The sequence below is a fragment of the Rhinoraja longicauda genome, chromosome 26 (assembly GCF_053455715.1).
Source record: "Rhinoraja longicauda isolate Sanriku21f chromosome 26, sRhiLon1.1, whole genome shotgun sequence".
NCBI classification, from domain to species: Eukaryota; Metazoa; Chordata; class Chondrichthyes; order Rajiformes; family Arhynchobatidae; genus Rhinoraja; species Rhinoraja longicauda.
Genome location: NC_135978.1, coordinates 12,754,017 through 12,779,769, shown reverse-complemented (window position 1 = coordinate 12,779,769; position 25,753 = coordinate 12,754,017). Strand labels below are relative to the sequence as shown.

Genomic DNA, 25,753 nt, shown 5'->3' with positions numbered 1-25,753 from the left:
ACCATTAAAATAGATTATCTATCCCCATAGAACATAAATTCCCTTTTTGTCAGTCTAAATACCTGCAAATTCTCTATTTTTTTGTTTTGTAATCAGCTGTAACCAGTTTCACAACATTACCATAATCATTAGATTAAATAATTTAAATAACAAAAAAAAAATCACTGTTGTAATTTAAATTAAAAAAATAAAAATCAGTTATGATCTTCCATAATATGAAAAAAGCCAACATAAAATGTGTTTTTAAATTCATTTCAACACTTTATTTTCACAAGCATTTTGAATAACAATCCCCTAAATAATAATTTGAGTTTTACAATTTGAAAGGCAACACATAACCTCTGAGGTATGAAGTACTTTTTGACATTACAGTTTGCATTTTCAAATGACGTTTCATCACTGAAGCACATACCAGTGATTTATGTTATTTGCTTCTGCCAATATTCATGAACAGAAGGCTTATTTTACAATCATTTACACAATAAAGGCAGTAAGAGCAGAACTCATTCTGGAGTGCCCATGTAAATATTAGAATTGAACTTTCATGCGTGCTTTCCCGAACAATGCAAATGGCTTCAATACGATAATACTTTTTTACATCTGCATGTGCCTGTATTGATTGCCAAGATTGGTGCCACCCTTTTCAAAAATTTTAAGGAATTAAAAAACAATGAAAAATATTACCTTAAACCAAACAAGTGCAAATCTATTGTTTAGATTTTGGGCTGTGCAATAGAATCAAATGTGTCTCACACGTGCAATGTGTTCCATGGTACTAGTGTAGTCTAGGTACCATGATCCACCCAAGAGTTAATACATGTCATTCAAATCATATTTCTTTGGAATGTTACAAACCTAAAAGTGTGATAACTTATTAAAATGAGTCTTCATTGTGTGGTGAAACCTAGGAGGTACAAAACATCAGAAATACAATTTGCAGAAAAGCTATTGAAGAATGTTATGCTTTTTTTGTTTGAAGACTATTTAAACAATTGAAGAATCTGAAGAGTCTGAATTAATTAATGGCTATGCACATGTAAAGACATGTTCATCTGCTTGAATAATGATCATGGCTATTCATACACACATTTAGAATTCCTCATTTATTTTAATGTGGTATCTGAGATTACTCAAAATATATTGTTGAGTTACAAATTGTGAGGTTTGCGTCACCAAACAAGGAATGACCCATTATGTTCTACACATTATCAATTGTTGCCCTTCAAACATTTTTATGAACAAAATCTGAATGCTCTGGAACACTGTCGGGTTTCTGCCCCTTTGCGCAACTTTCCATGCATTCTGAAGCAAACTAAAGAAAAATACTCAACATACAAATTGATTTGTCTATTTTATCATTGTATTCAAAAATATATCTATGCATTTATCAGCAAATACAAAATATGAACATTTATCACATTGTCCTGGCTTCATTTCCATGAAAAATGAGTGTCTCTATTGTAATTAGGAAATCTTTCATCTTCATAGATTCTGAAAGATGACCTATTGGTTAAATATATATGCTACTTAGAGCAGCAAGTAATATTGAAATTCCAATGGGACAATCAGGGGGAAAAAAAACATTAAAAGATCCATATTTTTCATTTCACACAAAATATTTAATACGTTATAAAAAAAGATAAGAATGTAAAAGGAACCAATCAAGCACACTACAAATAGAGGACATAAAGTGTTTTTTTTAAATAGGGAAGTTAGGAACAAGATGCAAAGGCAGGTGAAACTTTATCACCAAAGCAAAGCAACTGTGAAGTAAAATAGAGCAGATACTAAACCAATACAAAAGATAAAATAGATGGACGTCTAGATACTTAGGGAGTTACTTAAACTTTCAATGACTAATCAAAAATAAAGTTATAATCTCACTCAATTTTTCTTAATTTAGCAGCAGAAATGGAAATAATTCACTTTTCTCAAAATGATAAATCATATCCAAGTTGGGATGATGTGAGGATGTTTGCAAATGAGTTGACTGAAAGTTGATGCAAAACAAATAATTAAAAATGAGTACAACAGCATTCCAGAATAAAAACAAACAACCAAACACTGCTAACTGGGTGAACGGCATGTACCACATACAAGTTTTGGTGCACAAGTTTACCAAGGAAATTCCCTTGAGGACATTTATTTTTATGTAATTTGCCAAGGACAGAAAAGAGTAAAGTTTTGGCAAGAGCACCATGCAAAGAAGCAGCCTCCATTAGGAAGGTAATGAGCTATGAATCATGATAATGGTATAAAATTGGCATTTATCAGGATGGACATTAATCCAAAATGTTAACAGTATCTTTCTCTACAGACGGTGCCCGACCTATTGAATATTGTTAACCATTTTTGTTTTAATGGAAATAAATTTCTTGCATTCTGGTGTTAAAAGAATCAATAAGCTGTATAGAAAAACCATATAGAAAAAAGCAAATAATAGGATTGAATAAAGTCTGAAGTTTTATTTTGCCAACTTTCTCAATTCCAGACACTGACTCTTGAGGGGTCAATGATAGATCATGGATGCAAATATTCTTCAGAAGTTATCAATCTACATTGTGAGCCTAATGTGCTTCTGCAAAATACTTGTGTATTGGCAACAACCCAACTAATGACTGATGGTAAACGGTGACATCTTCAAAATAAAAATACTAAATGCTGTGATATGCTTACCAGTATAATACACTGGAATCATGGCTATGTCTCTGAAGTCTCCACACATCCGCTAGTTTGTTCATGTTTTTTACTAAACTGGTTAATGTAGCAATATTGCCTGCTATAAAACCTAACAAGGATTCAATCTAATTTTGTTTCCATCAGGAACCAGTTTGTTTAAAAATCACCTGCAAATGGGAGCTGACAAATTGGTTTGAAGGATGTGATCAGTATTGATAGGAAAGTTTGGCGGGTGGTTAAAGATTCTAATCCTTCTTTAATGTAGCAACTCCTTACTGAGTTAAACTTGGGTGTGCAAGCGTAGGCAAATCAGTACTAACGGCTGGTCAAATATGCAGGGATTGAATTGCCATACTAATTCACATGAGCGATCCATATGCAAAAGTTATAACTCTCGTTGGTATGCCATACATTATTTCATGCACCATGGCATATGTAGCGACATAAACTGACCCGATCATATAGATCAATTTCTCTTTTCAAGAAAATAAATTTCTAAATCATCTGCAGCCTCTCCCCAAAGAAAAATGCAAGTCCGGGTTAATGGGTACTTAAAATTGATTCAATATCATGGAAACTAATACATCAAAATGTACCCATAGCTGCTTGAAGATTTCCTAATGCTTTTTGCATCATAAGCAAATTCAGTAAAATCATGAGAAATATAAATTTTCACAATTTCAATAGCCTTTTGTTTTAGAAACTGCACTCAATTTTACTTCATTGAATACAGATGAGAATCTAACTTTATATCATGGATAAAATGAGGATGAAGTCAGCATACTTATGTATAATCAAGAATTGACAGCACACAAATCATTCTTCAGTCAGCTCACTTAAACATTGGGTGAAGATATAGAGGCACTTCAGTGTCAAGGCACTTTCATATTGATGCTGAGACTCCAGAAGAGCAGAGACTGGGATCTTCAATCCATCTTTTTGTACTGTACCACTTTGCAGTGAGTCCCTGTTGAGGGTCAATACAGAGGTCCATTATTTCTTCCAATGGGTACTCTTGTCCCAGAAAAAGGCCGGTGCTAGACCCAGTTAAGAGGTGAACAGGACACTTCCTTTAGATCAGTGCTACTTTTGACACTATCAATATAAAAGTGTCTTCAACCAGGAAGGCCCAATGGAGCCACAGACCACAGCCATTCCTGTTGCATAACAAAAGGGACATCATCCTGCAATACAGAAACATTTTAAATTCAAACACCCAAATCAGATGCATCACAATTCATTAAAAGTAGAAAATAAATATCACATTCTTTTAAGTCAGTCAGTGATGGTAATTCAGAGGGTACCATGGGAACGCCTGTTTTGATTCTGGGTTAGCTCTCAGTTACCGGCTGAGTCACAGCATTCTGTCCTGTGCAAACTCTCTTCAGTGGTGGTGCACCTGAATATTCATCATCCTCCTCTTCCGCAACCTATTGCCAAAAATAGAAGTTGATGAAAAAAAAATCTGAAAGGGTTTGGAAATCCTTTACTTACATTACAATATTATGACATAAAAATCATAATTCATATCAAAACACAAATGGAAATAACACTTTATCCATGAACAGCCTCGGGTATACTGCCTCCCCATAATCCGGAAGTTCCTGAAGATGAACCTCATCTTCAGCTATATGATATTAGCAACTTTGTATTATTAACATAATTATTATTTAGCCTTTCTGCAAAATTAAAGATACTCAATGCAAATGAATATTCACTTTAATTGCATCAAGCTGAATCTTCCCTACACGTGTACCCATGCACACAGTGTATTCCTAGCTTACCTGAGGCTGCAATGGAACCAGTTCTTCTTTTGTGAGCATTGGGGGATCATCTCCTACTTCTGAGGAAGGAAGGGAAGGTTCTGTGAGAGAGAATTAAGAAATTATAACTGCTTTAACCACACTGTCCACTTGCTGCAGAAAAATAAAATAGTAGAGCCATTAACAGGAGCAAGGGAACAGTGCAACTTGAGCAAAAATAACAAAATTAGGACTACAAATTGCCTTCAAAGTAGCTTTTTTTAAACAAATATTTCATTAATAAATTGAAAACATTTTAATAAATAAAAACTAAGCTTGCCTGGAGAATTACTGTATCCATGTTTTGACAGAGGATATCAATTCCAATGAGTTCTACTTTTGCATGCAAAATGCACATTCCACAATTTGCTCAAAATCTGTCTGCAGAATGCACAATCCAAAACCATGTGCATCTCAGCTCTGTGCAGAGGAATCAAGGGCATGTCATAAGCTTGTGTATTTGGTCAGACCAATTCATTGCTTCCTTTGTGATGTCTGCTGAGAATAATCAAGACTGAGCTCCACAATGTTGTATTTCTTTGTTCATACACTGGGTAGTGATGTACAATTCCTAGTGTTACCTTCAATAGGATTCATTTTATTTTTGAGGCAATCATTGATCCAGCCATTTTATAAAGATAACATAAACTCATCTGAGCTGCATGGTTTTCAGGATTAAATGGTCACCCTGGAGATAAGTGATCCACACATTTGTTTCTGGCAAGGTACTTTTAAACCTGCAGTGAGCCCCATTCTTGTTCATACATCTTATTAGTATCTAACCCAGTCCTTCCACAACAAGATCGACAGCTTGTGGTTGCAGTGTTTAAACTACATCACACAATTGATTAGGCAATATTGTCATCAGGCAACTGTGGCAGTCTCTTTTCACACAGCAAGATGCCATGAAGAACAGTAACATCCCATTTACTCCTTTGTCAGCTGAGAGAACAATATTGATCAGAACACCAGGAGAACTTTATGTTCTATTTACATTCAAGTGTACTAGAACAGAGGATTATCCAAATATATGTACTTTACAATTCGGCACTCTCAAATAACTGTTCTAATTTGTCTCGTCATTCTAAATGCCCATTTAATAGTTTGATAGTTCATCCTTATTATAATTAACAAGAACAATATTTCCTAATGCTCTTCATACCTTCCATAATTTCCTGCCCAAGCATGGGAGGCTGAGAGTCATCTGCTTTAAAATCAGACAGAAGTGTTGGGCTGACAGGCTCACTTTGCTCTGGGCTGGGGCTCGAGTTTGTACTGCTGTCCACTTTTACCTGGTAAGCATCCGACAGGGAACTCTGATTACTAGTCTCATCTGAAAAATTAGGAAGGATAGACATTTAAAATCAAATGGAAATGATCATAGGCAGTAAAACAATCCAACGGTACAATGTTTCCCGATTAGCATCAACAACAAATACTTCGATATCATTCCCCAGTTTCTCATCCTGCTCCATGGAGCACTAACATTTGCTTGGATATGGGTCCAAGCTGCTCTACTGATCTCAATGACCATTCAGCACAGATTTCGAGAGCAAATACAAACAATTTAACTTTGTAGGGATTAAGAGGGTGTACAAATTCTATTTCCTTTCAATCAAACTATATGTCATTCCATAGCCTGAAAACAGAAATCTCAGGACACTGGGAAAACCCATAGCACCTGCCTTGCCCTGTTGAATTCTGTTCTATCAAATCGTACCATGGGAGAAGGTACTCCACTATAGGGACTAAAATTTAGAGATGCATTCGTAAACATGGATCGTCTGTGTAAGCAGCCCTGAAGTTAATGCGACGTAGACAACATTATTTGATACTCAAAGTTATTTTTTTCCTAATTGGGAGGGGGTTGGTCATGAAAATGAGGATGGTGCAGATGAATCTGGTCTGTTGTAGCACTCAAAGTTTCTTCTACATGACCAAATACAGCAGTTTGCCTTGACATCACTTATACTATCTTGTTAGGCACAAAAAACCCTTTTGGTTCAATCCAAGGTCAATGTCATTCCGCTGATTTATTGAGTCCCAAAATGTTGCAACAAAACAGAGTATTTAATTAGAAATTAATAAAAGGTCATTGCACTTGCCGGTTCAGAGATATCCTACATTTCCGGTTATTTATTCAAATCGTCTATTAATTCCAAGCTTTTCTATCACATTGATCCATAAACAGGCAGCAAACATGCTACCAATCCAAGAGTTATTCATGCTTCGATCTTTCACTGCAATGGCATGGCCTTGCTTTCCAAGAGGATGGACTCTCAAGAAGTTCAAATAACTGAGACCAGAGCATCCTGCGTATTGTACTCCGCCATATTTAACAAGGCCTGTAACACTGCAGCTACTATATATGTGTAGGAAGGAACTGCTGATGCTAGTTTAAATTGAAGGTAGACACAAAATGCTGGAGTGACTCAGCGGACCAGGCTGAAGAAGGGTCTCAACCCAAAACATCACCCATCCCTTCTCCCCAGAGATGCTGCCTGTCCCACTGAGTTACTCCGGCATTTTGCAGCTACTATATATGTGGGAAGAACAACACGGGAATGTCCCAATGTAGCAAGCACATAAAATAGTATTAATAATAGTGTTATATTAATTAATATTAGTGAGGTTAATACATTAGCAGATAATAATAGTGAGGCCCAGTGCAAATTGGAGGAACAGCACCTCATATTTCACTTGGGTAGTTTACACCCCAGCAATATGAACATTGACTTCTCTAACTTCAGATAGTCCCTGCTTTCCCTCTCTATCCCCTCCCCCTTCCCAGTTCTCCCACTAGTCTTCCTGTCTCTGACTACGTCCCATCTTGATCCCGCCCCCTCCCCTGACATCAGTCTGAAGAGGGATCTCGACCCGAAACGTCACCCATTCCTTCCCTCCAGTGATGCTGCGTAACCCGCTGAGTTACTCCAGCATTTTGTATCTAGCTTCAAAGGTTACACGGTTTCACAATTCTTCACCATTTGGCATTAGTTATATAACATCTGAAGACTGATTAAAAGCTCAAATCTCATATGACAAGAAAGGACATCTAATAATATACATTTTTGAGCTACTATATGGTGGGGGGAACTAGCATGAAAATTCTTAACTGGTGTAATAGTTTCTTTCAGGTGAAGATACCCAATATCTATACAAGGTCTTAACACTACACAAGTCAACATAAAGCTGTCAAAAATGTTTTTGCACAAATTATTATTTAAAAAAATCTTTTTACTTCAACTGACAACAAGTCCAATTTCTCAAATATTAGCATTCCTCAAGTAGAGCAAATTACCTCCATATAATCCTGAGAACACCATAAAAAAAGTTTGAAATGCACTCACCATTTAGCTCCAGAAGAATAGGAGAGGAACTGTTGTCAGATACAGGCAGCAATTGGAAGCCTTTATCTCCCTTTGTCCCTTTTGATTCAAGATTGCTCTTTGATTTTGATTTCTCCTGAATAAAGCAGAAATGATGCAACAAGGAAAAAGAAACCTAAGGATAGCATTGCAAAGCACTTTATTGTTCCTCTCATCTTTTCCTTCCATTGACACCCATCACAATCATTTCACCACGAAGGTTAGCAACAAATGAATTTTGGTCTTTTTAAACTGCATTCAGTGGAAAGAAGGTGTTTTGAACATTGATAAAAATGATTCCAACTCAAATACTTCCTCACCCACCTCACCAATTTTTTACATACCATCAGTTCCCAGAATTGTTTGCTAATGTGCTCTCTACTAACTTCACATATGAATGAATTTTGAGGTGAGAATACAATTTCTGTTTCAGATGAAATGCAATACAGGCAGAGAAAGTTGCACAAAAAAAGGGTGTCTGGACTAACTCAACAAAAGGAACAGTTTTTAGAATTTTAGAATTCCTTCCCGATAAAAGCTTGTAAGAAATTCAAGCAATTACAACCACTTTCTCCTCTAGTTTGCATTCATATGAAAAAAGCTCCCAAAACACACGACAAAAACGTAGTTAGCAATAATTGTTTCAAGTTCAACAGAGATATAAAACCAGGACATGTTTCTAAAATATGGTTGAAAAAACTTTGCAAAAGACAAGAACCCGAGAAGGAATTCCAGGATCTCAAGATATGGATGGTGGAAGACACAATCACCAGTGGCCGAATGAAACAAGTAGAACTTGCAGTGGAAGACAAGTATTGAAGAGATTGGAAGGATGCAGAGCTGACAAAGGGGTAGTCGCTGATGCAGTGTTGTTATCAGTATTTTTTTAAAATCTGGTGGTAACTTGGACTAATTAACTTGAAGCAGATAAACGAAATAATCTAAAAATCAATTGAAAACAGCCCATTTCCACAAAGCGCAATTTGATTCAATGAATTAGGGAACACAATTTGTATTACTTGGGCTTATTGGTTATATCGCAGGAAATAGAGATCTACTTAAAAGTTACTTTGGAAATTGAAATGGAAAAAAGCGGTCTTGGAAAAAAAGCTATTCTATGTAGCCTCCGTACAGTAATCAGACACCACTGTTCCTCAAGAACACAGCTGCTACTTTAACTGCAGGTGCCCATTCGAATTAACAAGTGATTGCTTCTATTGATACTAACAAAGATACTGTATTAAGCAATCTAAGCTGATATCAATTCAAATAATACAGACAAATTTATAACACTGACGAACATTAACCAGTGCACTTACCAACTGAGTCATTCGGGGAGCTCGGACATCCTTTAGAAAAGAGAAATGGAAAAATAGGAGTCAAGGATAGTGATAAATGTTTCTCAATTCCTGTAGAGCAAATATATCAAACTTTGATCAATTACTAAGGCCAAGAGCACGAGGAAATGCAATAAAAATTAAAGGCCATGTCAGAGAGCAGAGATACTCTCATGCCAAGTTTCCAGATGATTTTACTGAAAGATGCCCCCAGGCACTTTTAGCAAAATATGAGGAATAGTGTTGTAGAACTAACCCAGCAGGAAATGAATTGATACGTCCAAACCAGTTTATTACATGGCCTTAATACAAAGAACATATTGACTGGTTGGATCACGGTCTGGTTCAATAACTCAAAACACCCAGGAACGAAGAATTGCAAAAATTAGTGAACACTGCTCAGACCATCATAGGAACAGGAGTCGCTGTCTCAAAAAGACAGAAGTCTCATCATCAGAGACCCACACTACCCTGGCCACACTCTCATTTCACTCTGGCCATTGGGAAGAAAGTATAGGGGCTAGAAAACTGTAAGTCCGGGTTCAGGGGCGGATTCTTCCCAACATCCATCAGGCCATTAAACACTAAACCTCCAACTAAGCTCCTAACCACATAGACTTGGAGACGTTATTCTTATCTTTGCACTATTATTGTTTGTGTTTTTACATGCTGAACTTTTTTGCCGTTTATTATGGTGTTTACAGAATACTATGTTGTGCTGCTGCACGTAAGAATTTCATTATTCTGTTTCTGGACGTATGACAATTAAACAATCTTGATATTTCAATTTTTACAACAATTAAATGAATGACTGAGATATAAATAGAAGACTTTTCATCTCCACCTACCTCTTTGGGGTTAGTCACTGGAACCCATTTAAATATCCGCAGTGATGTGTCACCGACTGTCACCCACTTCTTCTCCCTGTGGAAGTTCAGAGTTTATAGTAAATGTGATCAATTTATACACATGCTGGATTTCAATAAGTTTAAACGAGGGTCCAATCCACAAAGAAAAAAAATCAAAATAGCATTCAGCAGCTGTAACAAGCCAACCTAGGCAACAATAAATACAAAATAACATCAAGAAATCAAAATTCTCCATATAAATTTCCAAAACAAAATGATAGAATTTGCCACATGTAATGAAAAACATTAAATAGCTATGTAAAATGGTTTTATTTTTAAATCCTCAGCCATCTGATACTGATATCAATCAGAATGACCGAAGGAAGATCAGCAATCAGCAATGCTTGTAAATTTCTGGCTCCTGTAAACCTCAGTTCATTACTTATTCACAGTAGTAAGACACTGTTGCTTTACCAAAGGGCCAAACACAAACAATTGAAAAAGCTGTTATACCAACTTACTATTTGCAAACTCAAACATGATCAAACTGACACAAAGAAAAAAATATATTTGTACCCAAGCTCAGTCAATCCCACGTGCACTGCAAGTCAATTACCATCCAAAATAATCCACCCAAAATTCAAAATCACTACAAGATTTGAAGAAACATATTTGAATATCCCTCAGGTGCTCCAGTTTCCTTCCACGTCCCAAAGGACATGCAGATTGGTAGATTAATTGACCACTGCAAACTTTTCCGAGCATGTTGATGATAGACCCTGAATGAAATGGTTGAAAACGGTCTACCAGGCAGTGGTCAACACAGAACATCCTGCAGGCACTGCAGGAAAAGGACTTGATGGATCCTGTGGCATAGTTCCCAGAGCAGACTGCCCAGCCTGTCTGGTGAAATAACTCATCACCAGAACTCACCAACAAGCACCAAGACCTCGCTTGGCAGGCGGTGAATGGGGCCTTCCAAGTCAGATCCTTCTTGCGCTGTCGGAATCTTACTACCATCGCACGCTGCCCTTGGGATGGCTGCTACGGAGAGGAGACGGTTGCCCACCTCTCCGCAGAGTGTGGATTTGTAAAGAGAATCTGGAGGATAATGCAAGGGTCCTTGTCATGGTTTATTCAAAAAAGCTCCGCAGCAGAGGACTGTCCAAATTAGGGACTGTTCCCAGGGACACCTTCAGAGATGGACATCAAGTGCTGCTGGAAGGTCATCAACGGAGAAAGATGCTCTTTGGTCTGCCCAAAACTTGATGATCTCCCAGTAGTGAGATGTCCGACAGGGCATGTTGCCAACTGGCCCATTCCTAGACTGCAGGTGTATATGCTGAGGGATGCACTAAACCTTGGTGCAGGCAACGCCACAGCTCTGAGGGGGAAGACCACAGTCCGGGATCCTTCCACTACTGCACGTTGGAGGGCAGGGTGTGGTGGAAACACCCCTCAAACGTGGGAAGGGATATCACCCCATGAGGCCACGAGTAGCAAGGGTGTCTAGTGTAATGATAGTTCTATGAACACTACCAAACACAATGCAAATGAACGCATGTAGAGACTGAGAATGTCGGAAGAATTTTTACACAGTTCTAGTTTTGTATATATTTCTTATTCTGACTAAAGTTTAGTTTCGGAAATAAAAAAAATGTGGGGAGAACAAAACTGGGATTGGTGTAGGATTTATGGTAAACAGGTGCTTTATGCTTAGCATGGACTTGGTGGGCTAAAGGGCCTGTTTCCCTGTTGTATGATCTATAACAGGGGCCTCCAAACTTTTCAGCATGAGGGCCACATTATATATTTGGCACATTTTTGCGGGCCGTAGGAAAAAATAAAGAAGTGCGAGTTTTATAAATTTAATGAACTCAAAAAAGTTTAGACTAGGTTACGTTCGATTAGATTAGGAAAGGCTAAACTAGGTTAGGTTAGATTAGGTTAGTTTACATTAGGTTTATATGGCAACAAATAAATAATGTTCAATTTTTAAAAACAGCTTGAAATGTTGGAATATATATATATATATATTGTAGGTATACAATTATTTATAAAACAGAAAAAATACAGTGACCACCCCTGGGAGAGAGAGAGAGAGAGAGAGAGAGAGAGAGAGGGGATGGGGGGGGGGGGGGGGGGGGAGAAAGAGTGGGGGGGGAGGGAGTCGGGGTAGAGGGAGCAGCGGGTGAGAGCGGGAGTGCAGGGAGGGGGAGGGTGTCAGAGGGTCCGGTGAAGGAGCTCCGCCACTTGCGGGGGTTGCACTCTCTCTCACTTTCCCCTCTCCCTCTCTCCAAGAGCCAACGAGATCTGCGCCGCTGCTCCACTCTCTCTTCCCGGCCCCGTCTCCCTCTAACGCAGCGAAATAAGACCAAACACAAGTGTGGTTGTCGTTCAGAAGCCCCGCATTCCCAGGTTGAGCGGCGACGTCGAGGAGGGAAGTTTCACTTGTGTTTGTTCATATTTTGCTGCGTTCGAGGGAGTCGGGACCGGGGACAGGAGTGGAGGAGCGGTGCAGATCTCTCTGGCTCTGGGAGAGAGAGGGAGCAGCACCTGCTGACACCCTCCCCCTCCCCGTGCTCCCGCTCTCACCCGCTGCTCCCTCTACCCTGACTCTCTCCCCCCCCCCACCTCTCTCGCTCTCCCCAGGTTGAGCGGCGGCGGCGAGGAGGGAAGTTTCGAGGGGGCGCTGCGATCTCTCGCCTTGTAATAATCTCACCAAACTTGCCCACATAAAAATCTAAATGACCTTTTTTTGCAACCGGTACCCACACGAGCGAAACGTGCATGAGATAGCCCAGCTGTTGGCAGTTGTGCAGCAGAAAACAGAAACAGAATCTACCTCAACAACTCAGCATCATACACCAGATATGCAACATGCCCACACATCTCCTTGAGTATTTCAATTGCCTCAGTTGCAAAAGTGTGCTGTGGGGCTCTCTTCCAGACCAAAAATATATAAATGTTATTGTTATTCCAGAACACTTTGTGTGGCTATGCTGCAGTATGAAAGTTTCATAGTGAAATGGGGGCTGTTGGAGGAGAGGGTTCAGGAAAAAAAAGCGAGAAACTAAATATCTGTGCCTTGAATCAGGGTCATTGGTACTATGATTTACTCTTGGGTAACAGCCCATAATGAACAGTGTTGATATGCTAACGACAAATAATAGTAAAGCTAAATGGAGATGATGAAAATGCATTTTCACTGTTTTAGGTGAAAAAGGGTGCCCTGGAGTACAATAGATTAATCTAAAATAGACAACAGTGAAATTATAAATGACAAAAAAAATTGATCAGTCAAGTTGAATATTAACTTGGCTTCAATATTTAGCATAGATAAAAAGTATTGATCAACCTGATAAAGATAAAAAGGACAGCAATTTACCAAGATTAAAGCAAATAAAATAATAGCTATTGAGATCACAGAAACAGATGTTATCATCACAGATCTTCAAGGGAAAGGCAAGAACAATGCAGATACTAACTGCAACTTTCCAAATTACTGTCAAATCAGAACCCATTTCTTTTGGTTTGGTAAATTGCATGGACACCATTAAATCATACCAAGATATTGCAAAAACTAGGATTGTTTTCCCTGGAAAGAAAGTTAGGAAATGTTTTGATTTAAGTTTAAGACATTAAAGGAAATTGATAGCATTGATCAACAGAGAAAATTTACACCTGGTTGAAGAGGTTAAATCCTAAAACAGTCTACCAATTAATGCTGACCATTCAAGAATGTATTTGGAAGAAATGAAGAGGGCAAGTCAAGTTTTAAATTATCTTTTGCAAAAAGCAAATGATTATTTTTAATTTTAATTCGGAGACTGAATAGATTCTGAAAAACATAGGTTTCACACAAATTTCACACGAGGTTCACGAGATTGATCCCTGGGATGGCGGGGCTGTCATACGAGGAAAGATTGAGACTAGGCATGTATTCACTGGAGTTTAGAAGGATGAGAGGGGATCTTATAGAGACATATAAAATTATAAAAGGACTGGACAAGCAAGATGCAGGAAAAATGTTCCCAATGTTGGGGGAGTCCAGAACCAGGGGCCACAGTCTTTGAATAAAGGGGAGGCCATTTAAAACTGAGGTGAGAAGGAACTTTCTCACCCAGAATCGTGAATTTGTGGAATTCTCTGCCACGGAGGGCAGTGGAGACCAAATCACTGGATGAATTTAAGAGAAAGTTAGATAGAGCTCTGGGGGCTAGTGGAATCAAAGGAAATGAGGAGGCGTTGGGCACAGGTTACTGATTGTGGGTGATCAGCCATGATCACAATGAATGGCAGTGCTGGCTCCAAGGGCCAAATGGCCTCCTCCTGCACCTATTTTCTATGTTTCTAAATGTGGGAAAAATGGTAAAAACAGGAAATTCTAGAAGCACTGGTTTACCTGTTGAGAGTTTTCATTATTTACTGCTTTACTTTTCAATTTCCAGTATTTACACTCAAATATTATATATGGGTGGGACAGGCTTGAGAAGCTAAACCACGCTCTCATTCTTATGCAATGGTCAGGAAGCACATTCCTGTAGGATGATGGATGTACAGAATACAACTGTTACATAGATGCCAACAGTATGAAAGAGACTGATCAGCATTTCGAGCGGGAGTGCAGGGACAGCTCCACCCTGACCACAACTGAGACGATTGTGCGTCCGTCTCCACTTGAAACAAGCATCAGAACTCTACCTGTGTCTGTGTGTGTGTGTGTGTGTGTGTGTGTGTGTGTGTGTGGGGGGGGGTCTCTTGCCAGATCAATTAAACCATACATACACACAAAATGTTGGCGTAACTCAGTGGGACAGGCAGCATCTCTGGAGAGAAGGAACAGGTGACTTTTCGGATCAAGATCATTCTTCGGACAGTCAGAGGAGAGGGAGACTCGAGATATGGATGGGTAAGGTGTGAAAACGACCAAGCAAAGCAGACACTGTTCAAGGAAATGTAGAATGGTTCATTGTTAGCTGAGGGATGATGCAAACGAGGCATACAATCAGTAAAAATGTAATCAGGGGACAATGAATCTAGTCGGAGAACTAGGATGGGAGAGGAAAAGCAAGGGTTACTTGAAGTTAGATAAATCAATATTCATACTGCTGGGTTGTAAGCTGCCCAAGCGAAATATGAGGTGTTGTTCCTCCAATTTACGTTGGGCCTCAGCCTGACAATGGAGGAGACCCAGGACAGAAAAGGCAAGTATGGGAAAGGGAGGGGCAGTTAAAGTGTTTAGCAAACGGGAGATCGCTTAGGCCCGGGCGGACTGAGCTGACGGTAGGGTCCCCCACCCCCCCCTTTGCAGAGTGACAAGAAGTCCCACCCCCTCACTGACCTGTCGGCGCTGTGACGCGGTTGCCAGAGGAACCGAGACCCGTCACCCCTTACAATTGGCAGAGTGAAACGTCAATCACCCGCGCCCTACCGTCACTTCCGCTGTCACATCGGGTCGCTCCCGCCCGACCTCATCTTTTTCTTCAATAAGAAGAAAGTATTTATCGGAAACCTCCTCACCATTTTCGGACTTTCTCTATCGCGGCCATAACCTTTTTGATGTCATCTTTGGCCCGGCTTCGAGTCTCCGCTCTAACCGACCGGCCCGACATCTTTTCATGCGCGATCTTCTCGGCGAAAAAAACTTTTTATTCGCTTTCCCGACGAGCGCGGTCCAGTCCCGCTCCCGGCTTCGCTCTGCGCATGCGCTCGGCGTCACCCTGACGCGGGGCTGGCACGTGGCTGTCCACGTCATCACGACCTTCCCGCAAGGTTATTTATATAGTACAAGAAATGTCTGATTGATTTGCACCGAGTTTATACTTATGCAACAACTGCTTGCTAATACATGGCTTATACAATCATGGAAATAGGTGGGAACCAGATAGTGGAGAGATTAGGAAAAGTTGTTTGGAAACTTCTTGCAATTCTTAGCATCATGCTAATATTGTTAATATAAACAAGACAATTGGCCAAATATTTTAACATGTTTATCATGATTGATACCGCCTGAAATAAGGTTTTATTTTGCATGTTTTAATACGGGACGTAAACATACATATTACAAAATATTTACGAATGCAAAACAAAGGAATACTGATGCTTCAAAATCAATCATCAGATGATTGATCAGCATGTATATTTTCCATCTTTATAACCTGAAAAGTTTGCCAAATAAGTTTTAGAAAGTCTTCACATGTGATTCCCTCCGGGATCGAATGTGTAAGAAGCAACTGCAGATGCTGGTTTAAACTGAAGATAGACACACAAAAATGGAGTAACTCAGCGGGACAGGCAGCATCTCTGGAGAGAAGGAATGGGTGATGTTTCGGGTCGAGACCCTTCTTCAGACCTATTCATTCTCTCCAGAGATGCTGCCTGTCCCGCTGAGTTACTCCAGCTTTTTGTGTCTACCCTCGGGATCGAAGATGACTTGCTTTCAATCCAGACTCTGGGTTCTGACTGGTGAGGTCGATGTGGGACTTTAAGAATATCCTTGATGGGACAGGTGGTACAGCAGATAGGTCTGCAGCTTAACAGTTCCAGCAATCCAAGTTTGCTGCTGATCTTGGGTGTATTTATGTGGAGTTGGCATGACATCCCAAAGATGTACTAGATTAATTGGCAACTGTAAATTATCCCTTGGTGTATGTCAATGCCAGAAACAAATAAAGGAGAGCTGATGGCCGTGTAAGAAGTAATATTTTGCAGAGATATTCTTGCTATTGCTATTCACAATATTCTTGCTATTGAGGGCGTGCAGCGTAGGTTTACTAGGTTAATTCCCGGAATGGCGGGACTATCATATGTTGAAAGACTGGAGCGACTAGGCTTGTATACACTGGAATTTAGAAGGATGAGAGGAGATCTTATCGAAACGTATAAGATTCTTAAGGGGTTGGACACGTTAGAGGCAGGAAACATGTTCCCAATGTTGGGGGAGTCCAGAACCAGGGGCCACAGTTTAAGAATAACGGGTAGGACATTTAGAACTGAGATGAGGAAAAACTTTTTCAGTCAGAGAGTTGTGAATCTGGAATTCTCTGCCTCAGAAGGCAGTGGAGGCCAATTCTCTGAATGCATTCAAGAGAGAGTGGATAGAGCTCTTAAGGATAGCGGAGTCAGGGGGTATGGGGAGAAGGCAGGAACGGGGTACTGATTGAGAATGATCAGCCATGATCACATTGAATGGCGGTGCTGGCTCGAAGGGCCGAATGGCCTCCTCCTGCACCTATTGTCTATTGCATATTGTCTAAATAAGGAGGAATTGGGTGTTGGGATTATTTCCCTGGAAACTGGCAGAGATTGCCAGTTAACACATAGCCCACAGCCAACAATGGACTGTTTCCTTGATCATCGTTACTTTTTTGCCCATCTTTCATTCATTGGTTGTATATCTCTCATTTCCTTTTCCCCTGCCTCTCAGTCTGAAGAAGGGTCTTGACCCCAAACATTGCCTATTCTTTTTCTCCAGAGATGCTGCCTGACCCGTTGAGTTACTCCAGCAGATTGCGTCAATCTGCAGTTTGACAATTGTTTGGGAAGGAACTGCAGATGCTGGTGTACACCAAAGATAGACACAAAATGCTGAAGTAACAGTGGGACAGGCAGCATCTCTAGAGAGAAGGAATAAGTGACGTGTCAGGTCGAGACCCTTCTTCAGACTGAGAGTCAGAAGAAAGGGAAAATAGAGAGATGGAATGGGCAAGGTGTGAAAACGGCAGATCAAAGCAGACGCTGTTAAGGAAATGTAGAATGGTTCATTGTTAACTGAGGGAAGGTGACAAGGAGGCATACAACCAGTAAAATTAATCAGAAAGACAGTAAACTAGTCGGAGAACTCAGTCTGAAGAAAGGTCTCGACACGAAACGTCACCTATTCCTTTTCTCCAGGGATGCTGCCTGACCCGCTGAGTTACTCCAACATTTTGGTGCCTTACCGCAGTTTGACAATTGTTTTTTTGGTCGGATGAGCTGTCAATCGGAATAATGTGGGCGGAACTGAGTGAAGATTTCCACGCGCATTTGTTGGTACTGTACCTGCGTGTTCATGTATCGCTGAGTCTTGGATGGGCGGTAGATTCAGGCGGGCGGGTGTCAGTCGGGATGAGGTTCCGCCCCGCTGTTGTGGGCCGGGCAAGATGGCGCTGGTGTGTGCCGGTCAGAGTGTGATGATGCACCGTGGCCGGGACATGGGGGACTGGACAAAGAAAGCCATCGTTGGCAGCAGCGTCCTGAGGTGCGGACGGGGTCCGGGGAATAACCCGGGATCCACGGCAGCTCATGTTCGGCAAAGGTCATCTGGCCGTTCGGGGACCAACGGCCGGCGAGCACCGCCGGGTGCGCGCAGTGTGGGGGGCGCGCCTTCATCTTGCCCTCCTGCTCTGGGGCAGTGTGTCCAGAGAAGGGCGACAGCCGCAAAGTTGGAGCCACTGTGGCTGCCACTGTTACCTGTCAGAGACAGTGCCAGGTGGGGACCGGCAAAAGCTGGGGGCCGTGCAGTGGAATTCCTCTCCCCAATCCTCGCTGTGTTGCCCTTCTACCCAACACGGTTAAACTCTGTGACGGTTTGCCCAGCTAGGACACGAAGCAAAGAATGCCCTTCATTGAAGCCCAGTGAAATGGGTGGAAGAACGGAATTTCTCATGACTGCTGACTGCGGACCTTTGCTTGATACCCTCAGTTTCCCCTGGTCCTGTCATGCTTTGACTTTTCAGAGGGTGAATGACAAATGCCATAGTGGTCTTTCGATCCACATGTTTCAACAGTTGATCAGCTCAAACACTTGTGCGTTTCTACTGGACGGTAGCCAATATCGCTATTCTGGCATCAAATCATTACAGCAATGCAGAATGTATGGCTATTATAAGAATGGTAAGAGTTATTTTGGTGAAAACAATGCTGTCCCACTTCCACGAGGGAACAACACAATATACTATGATATTTTGAAAGTGTCTCCAAATGCTACACATAGTCAGATCAAGTCTGCTTACTACAAGCAATCATTCATTTACCATCCAGATAGAAATGCAGGCAGTGAGGTGGCAGCATTGAGGTTTACTCAAATCAACGAAGCATATTCAGTGTTGGGCTCTGTGAGCCTAAAGAAAAAGTACGATCAAGGAATTCTGACTCCTGCAGATTTGCATGTTGATAAAAAACTTTCAGACAAACCCCGAGTCTCAACAGTAAAACAACCACAGGCTGAAAGTTCAGAAGATACTTTAAATGATGGGAAATCAAAGTTCAATTTTGATGAGTTCTACAAGGCTCATTATGGAAAACAACTGGAGATGGAGCAGTTACTTCGCTTGAGAAGGAAGCAGCAGCGCAAAAATAGGGAAAACTTGGAAAGAAGATGGAATCTTCAAAAGCTAATGGAGTTGACAGTGACTCTTATGGCTATTGCAGGATTTGTTATCTTGTTCAGTTCTAGAAGCAAATAAATGAACGTAAAGTTTCTGTTCAGGTGCTGGTGCTGTCATATTAGCCGCAACTCATAAATCCACCCATGGTTGCAGTAGTTACTGAATTCTTATAATACTGCAAGGTATTTTACTTCTGCAATCATGTGAACTTTTGGGGGGTAAAACAACGCAAATGCTGGAAAGAAACTGGCATATAGAGCAGGTCAGGTAATATTTGTAAAGCAGCAAGGAATTGTTCTGAAATTTAGCTTTTATTCTTTGCGGACTCAGGCTGACCTGTGTATTACTAATGACTTTTGCTTTATAAACATTTTTCCTTGTTTCTTTTAATATTGCTAGTTTTTTATGTTCATATTTCATTTCATATATAAAAAAATAACCATGCCTGTGATGTAGCAGAAAATCACATGGGATCCCAAAAGACTTTTAAAGCAACCGTTATTTTACATCGAAGATAGACACAAAATGCTGGAGTAACTCAGCGGGTCAGGCAGCATCTCTGGATGCTAGAAAAGGAATAGGTGACATTTTGGGTTGAGACCCTTCTTCAGACCGAGTTAGGGGAGAGGTAAACTAGAGATATGAAGAGGTTCGTATTTCATATCTCTTCATCTCTCTAGTTTCCTTCTCCCCTGACTCTCAGTCTGAATATGGGCGGCACGGTAGCGCAGCGGTAGAGTTGCTGCTTTACAGCGAATGTAGCGCCGGAGACTCAGGTTCGATCCTGACTACGGGTGCTGCACTGTAAGGAGTTTGTACGTTCTCCCCGTGACCTGCGTGGGTTTTCTCCGAGATCTTCGGTTTCCTCCCACACTCCAAAGACGTACAGGTATGTAGGTTAATTGGCTGGGTAAATGTAAAAATAAAATAAAAAAATTGTCCCTAGTGGGTGTAGGATAGTGTTAATGTACGGGGATCGCTGGGCGGCACGGACTTGGAGGGCCGAAAAGGCCTGTTTCCGGCTGTATATATATGATATGATATGATATGACCCGAAATGGCACCTATTCCTTTTCTCCAGAGATGCTGCCTGACCCGCTGAGTTACTCCAGCATTGTGTCTATTTTCAGTGTAAACCAGCATCTGCAGTTCCTTCATACACAGTTATTTTTCATCAGCTGGTTGCTTAAAGGGAAAGGCTTAGCATGTATTTTATACAGTAACTACAATGTCAATGTATTGCTATTCCTTCTTTTATCACTTCTATACTACTCTCTTTTCACTTGTCTCAGGAGTCAAATCACGTCCAACAACCTTACAGAGGTAGTTGCCGTTTCAGTGAGCTTTTACCTTTCAAATCCCATGGATGAAAATATTTCATTATTTTATTAAAAACTCAGTCTTGCACTTATGCCTGACTACACTCAATTTTCTACACTTCACTTTACCTAGCCATGTGCAGCCCCACTTTGGTACCGTTGCCTTTAGGTTCTCTACGCTCTAAGCTCAGATTCCCTCAAATCTCCTCTACCTCTTTTGATCTTTAAAACATACCTCACTGACAAACCTTTTAGTTGCCTGCCAAAAGTGTTATTTGATATCAAATTTTATTTGATACCTTGGGAACTTTTCCTACATTAAAGATATTATTGATGTGCAGGTTGTCTATTAAACATTAATTGGTGGGTTGCAAGTATATATTTCTTGGTGCAGTCACATTTGAAACTTCAATGTTAGGAGATGGACATCACTGAAGGAATAAAAACAGATAAATAAGCATAGTTAATGATGTGACGCACTGATTGAACCTTCAATCGGATGAGCCATTTAGTATTTTGATGATGTTCTAACATTCAGTAAATCGTGACTGCTTTGTGCCGGAGATCTAATTGCCTGCATTTGTTCTGTATAATTTATTACCTTGACAATGCAAATCTTAATTTTGGAGAATTTCAGTTGTCTCAGTTAGCCCAATCTTACAGGGAACAAGAGTTAACCATCCCATCTGCTTTCCTAATATTCCTAAGTGGCCAAGTTTCATTTTTAAAGTAGTACCCTCTTTTCTGAACTCAGCACCTGAAGAAACAGTTTCTCGGTATCTTATTTATCAAATTTTTGTGCTCTTTGAAGCATAGCTTAAATCGTACTCCCACTATTTTAATGAAATAATTTCTCGTAAAAGAATCCCAAGTACAAACAAAGTAAACATTTTCCATGATTTATATTTCTTTCAACAGGTACTGCTATAACGCAATAATTGTGTGTTTAAGAAATCTCGTGTTATAGAAAGTCACGTTAGTAAAACAGTTGTGTCAATGGGGGAAAAGGGGGTTAGGTGCTAGAGAACTTTCTACTCGCAATAACAATGTTTTTCCCTGCAGGATTTACAAAAAAAAGGTCTTTTTAATAGCTTTGTTTATTTTTGTTACTTCAAGTTAAAAAACACTAAAAGCTACATGGTCACATTGTTTAATGGGGTATCATTGAACAAGCTGTCAATAGAAGCTTTGCTTGTCAATTTCTATGAGCATCCATGGTGAAACTAAGATTGCATTAAGAGACGATAGTGTCTAATTACAGTGGGGATGTTATATTGAAACAAATTTATTTTCCCTTGCCTGATTTTATTGCAAGACAGCTATTTTTTCTGCTTGTCAATTGGCAAATTAATTTTAACAGTTTAAAACATACCTAAATCACCTTACATTTAATTTGGCCCATGTAATGCAAATAGTGTTCCCAGATTCATCAATCAGATTTTATCCAATTTATGGTATGCAAAACTAACATACTTCATGGGCCAAAAGCAAATGCAGTTTTCTAGAGGGGTTCCTTTTGAGTGAAGCATAATTTGTTCACTTTCCGTTCCAATTTTCGATACATGTAGGGTAACATTACAAAATCTTGCAGACAGACCATAAAGCAATCAAGTTTGACACAAGAAAGATACATGGTTGAAAACTTTTCACTTTTCACCTTAGTGTCATTGGTTCTAAGGTACGTTTTACATTTTTTATCCTTTTCAAATTGCTAACCCCTCCCAGCCATTGTAATCTGTTCCACTTTAAAATACTTGCATGCTCCTAATTACAGGCACTGGATCACTCTCTAATTTGTCTACAGTTGGTGGCTGCATCTTCACCTACTAATCCTTAAAGCCAAGAATTCACCCTTTAAACTGTTTCTATATCTTTTCTCTTTTAATGCACTAAACAACTGAGCAATCCTATGGTCATCTGTCTTAACAATTCCTTATGACTGAATGTCATATTTTGTTCAAAAGGGTTCTTGTTAAGTACCATGGGAGTCATTTGCTACATACAGTTGCCTTGGAGAAGTATAAGTTGTATATTTTTTGCTGGTTTATGTGCTTTTATTTTGGAGGCCACTGGTTCGTCAAAATTTCAATTTCCTGAGGTTACCTGATTAGTGGATAAATCCTAAATCAGAGTCAGGATTCCTGTCAGAATAACAGAAGCATGGATTTACCCTTTCTGTATAATCTTTATCTCTATTTTTTCATCTTTTTGGTTTACATTTTTATGTCTTCAGATATTAATAGAAAATATATATATTCTTTCCCCAGAAGTGTAGGTAATTTGCACAGCTGTGTAAGATCCAAGGTGAAGGGCATTCTTATGGGGATTGCTGGCAACTTTTCTTACAACGCACATGTTGGAAATGGATGGCGTAATCCACAGAAGAATGTAGAATTTACATCTCTTTGCACCAAATTATATGTACTAAAATTGCATTATTTTCCAGTGAGAAATAGTTTATAATAAATTTTATGACAAACATAATCTGTTATGTGAGAGGCATTACTTAGTTTCATTGCTGTAAATTATAGTTCTCAGAAAATTACCTCTCGGCTTTTATAACCGTTCTGTCATATAAACAAGTGAGCATCCAAATGTGCAGGCATTAAGATATGCTTGGTGACAGTATATCACCTATGATACAGAGCTGAAAAAAGGAACAGAACTGAATTTCTGTTCCAGAATATTATTCATGCAATTGCATTAATTGGACCTTAACTATGTACATTATAATAAATTATACAGGATGTTGCACTATTGAATTTTTGCAAGAATATGAGTTTAAATGCCTTGGTTATTATTTTTAATTTATTTTATGTGCACCTGTACATTCCTGATTAGGATTACTTGAAGTTATCAAAATCTAAAATAAATTTTATTTGTTTAACATGCTCTACCGTTCAAATTTATGTGGTGGGTCTCTGGGGTATAAGGTTACAATGTCATTAGACTGTTCTCACTACCGGGTTTTCATAGCATGAGCTTGGAACAGAGTCCAAAATGGACATGCCCTTCGGACTAACTCATCCATGCCGATCAGGATGCCGCATCTAAATTAGTCCCATTTACACACATTTGGCATATATCCCTCAAAACCTTTCCTATTCATGTGGTTGGACACACTGGTAAGCTGCAATACTGTGAGATCAGTCACACTGCTATGACATAATGGCATGAAGCTCATCACATTTCTGGGATATGAAGCTAGGAGGATGAACATGTTGGGGGCAGGATATAAGAGGCATGTCACATTGCTGGAACATGATACCATGTGGCTGGTCATGCAGTTCGGTTATAATGCCATGAAGTTGATCATACTACAGGGATATGATGCCATAAGGCTCATCTTGCTGCTGAAAGATGATAGTGTCAAGCAAACCCTCTGTCAGTGGACCCGATTTGGTTTCAAAACCAGCTCAATTTTAAAACCCTCAATGCTTTGTTTCAAGTTATCTCTGATCTTCCCTGTATTACTATGTTCTTCCCTGGTCATACAATTCTCCAAGATCTCTGCAGTCCCAGATTTGCCCTTTTGTATATTCTTGTCCTATATTCATTATTGATAGCCATTCTATAAATTGCAAATCCACAAACTCAGGACACCCTTCATTGACCAAAATACAAATCGCTGGAGAAACTCAGTAGGTCAGGCAGCATCTGTGGAGGCAATGGACGGACAACATTTCGGGTCGGGATCCTTCTTCTGAATGGAGTAGGGAAAAGAGTGGTTGGGGGTGAGACAAACCTCGTCAAGTGATAGATGGATAGAGAAGGGAGGTGATTGACAGATGTGTGGAGTATGTGATAAACGTTAGAGATTTTAAGGAGACAAAAGGGTGTCGAGATTGTCACGTGTTTAATTCGGAACGAAACAATGAAATTCTTGCGGCAGCACAACAGGTTTGTAAACACAGAATATTCTCAATACTCAACAGATAAGGAATGAAGAGAAGAGAAATGTAAAGCCAGAAGGAGATATAAGAGTGGAAGCATGTTCTAATCGATCTCTAAGGATGCTGCCTGGCCCATTGAGTTACTCCAGCATCTGCAGTGACTTGTTTCTAGAGATTGTTGGCGGGATTGCCAGGGGTGGTTATAGAATCAGTTGATGACAAGTCAGAGGATAGGGGGGTGAGGGGTGGCATGCTATTATTTTGTTGGGAATTCCAAGGATTAAAGTAAATGCACCAGTTTGGCACTGCAATTTTATGATCACAATGTCCTTGGGCATTCAGCATTGGGCACTTCAGCCCACTCAGATCCTCCAGCCCACTCAGATCCTTCAGTAGACGCACGGAATTGCAGATGTTGGAAGCATGAGCAAAAAAACAGAGATCACTTCTATATACTCTTTGTATCTGTTGTTTCATTAATAGCCAGCAGGTGGCACCTCAACATGGTTTATGGCAAAGTCACAAGAAAATGCAGATGCTGGAATTGTGAACAAAATGCTGGAGGAACTCAGCAAGTCAGGTAGCATCTGGTGGTGTGGGGGGGGGGGTTGGACAGCCTGGTTTTGTGGCTGGAGCCTTCTTCATGGTTAATAGCGATGATTGATGAAGGTACTCCCTCTATCTCAAACATTTCCTAAATGTTGACATTCATCCATAACCTCGATGATATGCTCATTCTTCCTTTGAGAGTAAAAAGGGTGCCATGTGACCCACATCGGGCATCATTTCCAAAGCCAATTGCTCTCTCTTGCCATCCATAACTGTGCAAATTTCAGCTGGAGTTATTGAACTGTAAAAGTAGTGAGAAACCACTCAGTTTCTTAAAAATTTTTGAACCCAGGAAGTCCAGATGGGGACTCCCCATGTCATGCTGCAGAGTAAAAAGGATGGTGAGATGTTGCCAGGGCCATTAACAAATTTAAAAGTGAGTTAACTACGTTAAGCTAAACAGACATAAAAATAATGCAGATTCTGAAATCTGAAAGGATTTGAATGAAAGATCCTAGATCTGAAACATTTCACTTTTGAAAGATGCTACCTTACCTGCTTTCCAGCATTTCTGTTTTCATTTTGGG

General features: G+C 40.0%; 2 protein-coding genes across 4 annotated transcripts; one reads left to right on the top strand and one right to left on the bottom strand.

Annotated features, from left to right (window-relative positions):
• Positions 1-278: 278 nt before the first annotated feature.
• LOC144606210 (B-cell CLL/lymphoma 7 protein family member B-like) lies at positions 279-15,737 on the bottom strand. 3 transcript variants are annotated; one of them, XM_078422093.1, is made up of 7 exons: positions 15,558-15,737; positions 10,035-10,110; positions 9,169-9,198; positions 7,832-7,946; positions 5,644-5,814; positions 4,464-4,543; positions 279-4,109 (listed from the first exon to the last, which is right to left on the bottom strand). In XM_078422093.1, the coding sequence occupies exons 1-7, from the start codon at positions 15,647-15,649 to the stop codon at positions 4,011-4,013; spliced, it is 663 nt and encodes a 220-aa protein (XP_078278219.1). In that variant the 5' UTR covers positions 15,650-15,737; the 3' UTR covers positions 279-4,010. The 3 variants fall into 3 exon arrangements, with proteins under 3 accessions (XP_078278219.1, XP_078278220.1, XP_078278221.1); XM_078422094.1 differs by having other exon boundaries at positions 4,464-4,522; XM_078422095.1 differs by having other exon boundaries at positions 4,464-4,519.
• Positions 15,738-18,010: 2,273 nt separating this feature from the next.
• On the top strand, positions 18,011-19,914 carry LOC144606208 (uncharacterized). Its single transcript, XM_078422091.1, has one exon. The coding sequence runs from the start codon at positions 18,107-18,109 to the stop codon at positions 19,481-19,483; it is 1,377 nt and encodes a 458-aa protein (XP_078278217.1). The 5' UTR covers positions 18,011-18,106; the 3' UTR covers positions 19,484-19,914.
• The last annotated feature ends 5,839 nt before the right edge of the window (positions 19,915-25,753 follow it).

Coding starts and splice junctions, on each gene's coding strand:
- LOC144606208 (XM_078422091.1), top strand. CDS start 18,107: ATGGGCGGTAGATTCAGGCGGGCGGGTGTCAGTCGGGATGAGGTTCCG.
- LOC144606210 (XM_078422093.1), bottom strand. CDS start 15,649: ATGTCGGGCCGGTCGGTTAGAGCGGAGACTCGAAGCCGGGCCAAAGAT. Junction 10,111..15,557: donor ATAGAGAAAGTCCGAAAATG/GTGAGGAGGTTT, acceptor GAACTTCCACAG/GGAGAAGAAGTGGGTGACAG. Junction 7,947..9,168: donor CTCCCCGAATGACTCAGTTG/GTAAGTGCACTG, acceptor TGCTTTATTCAG/GAGAAATCAAAATCAAAGAG.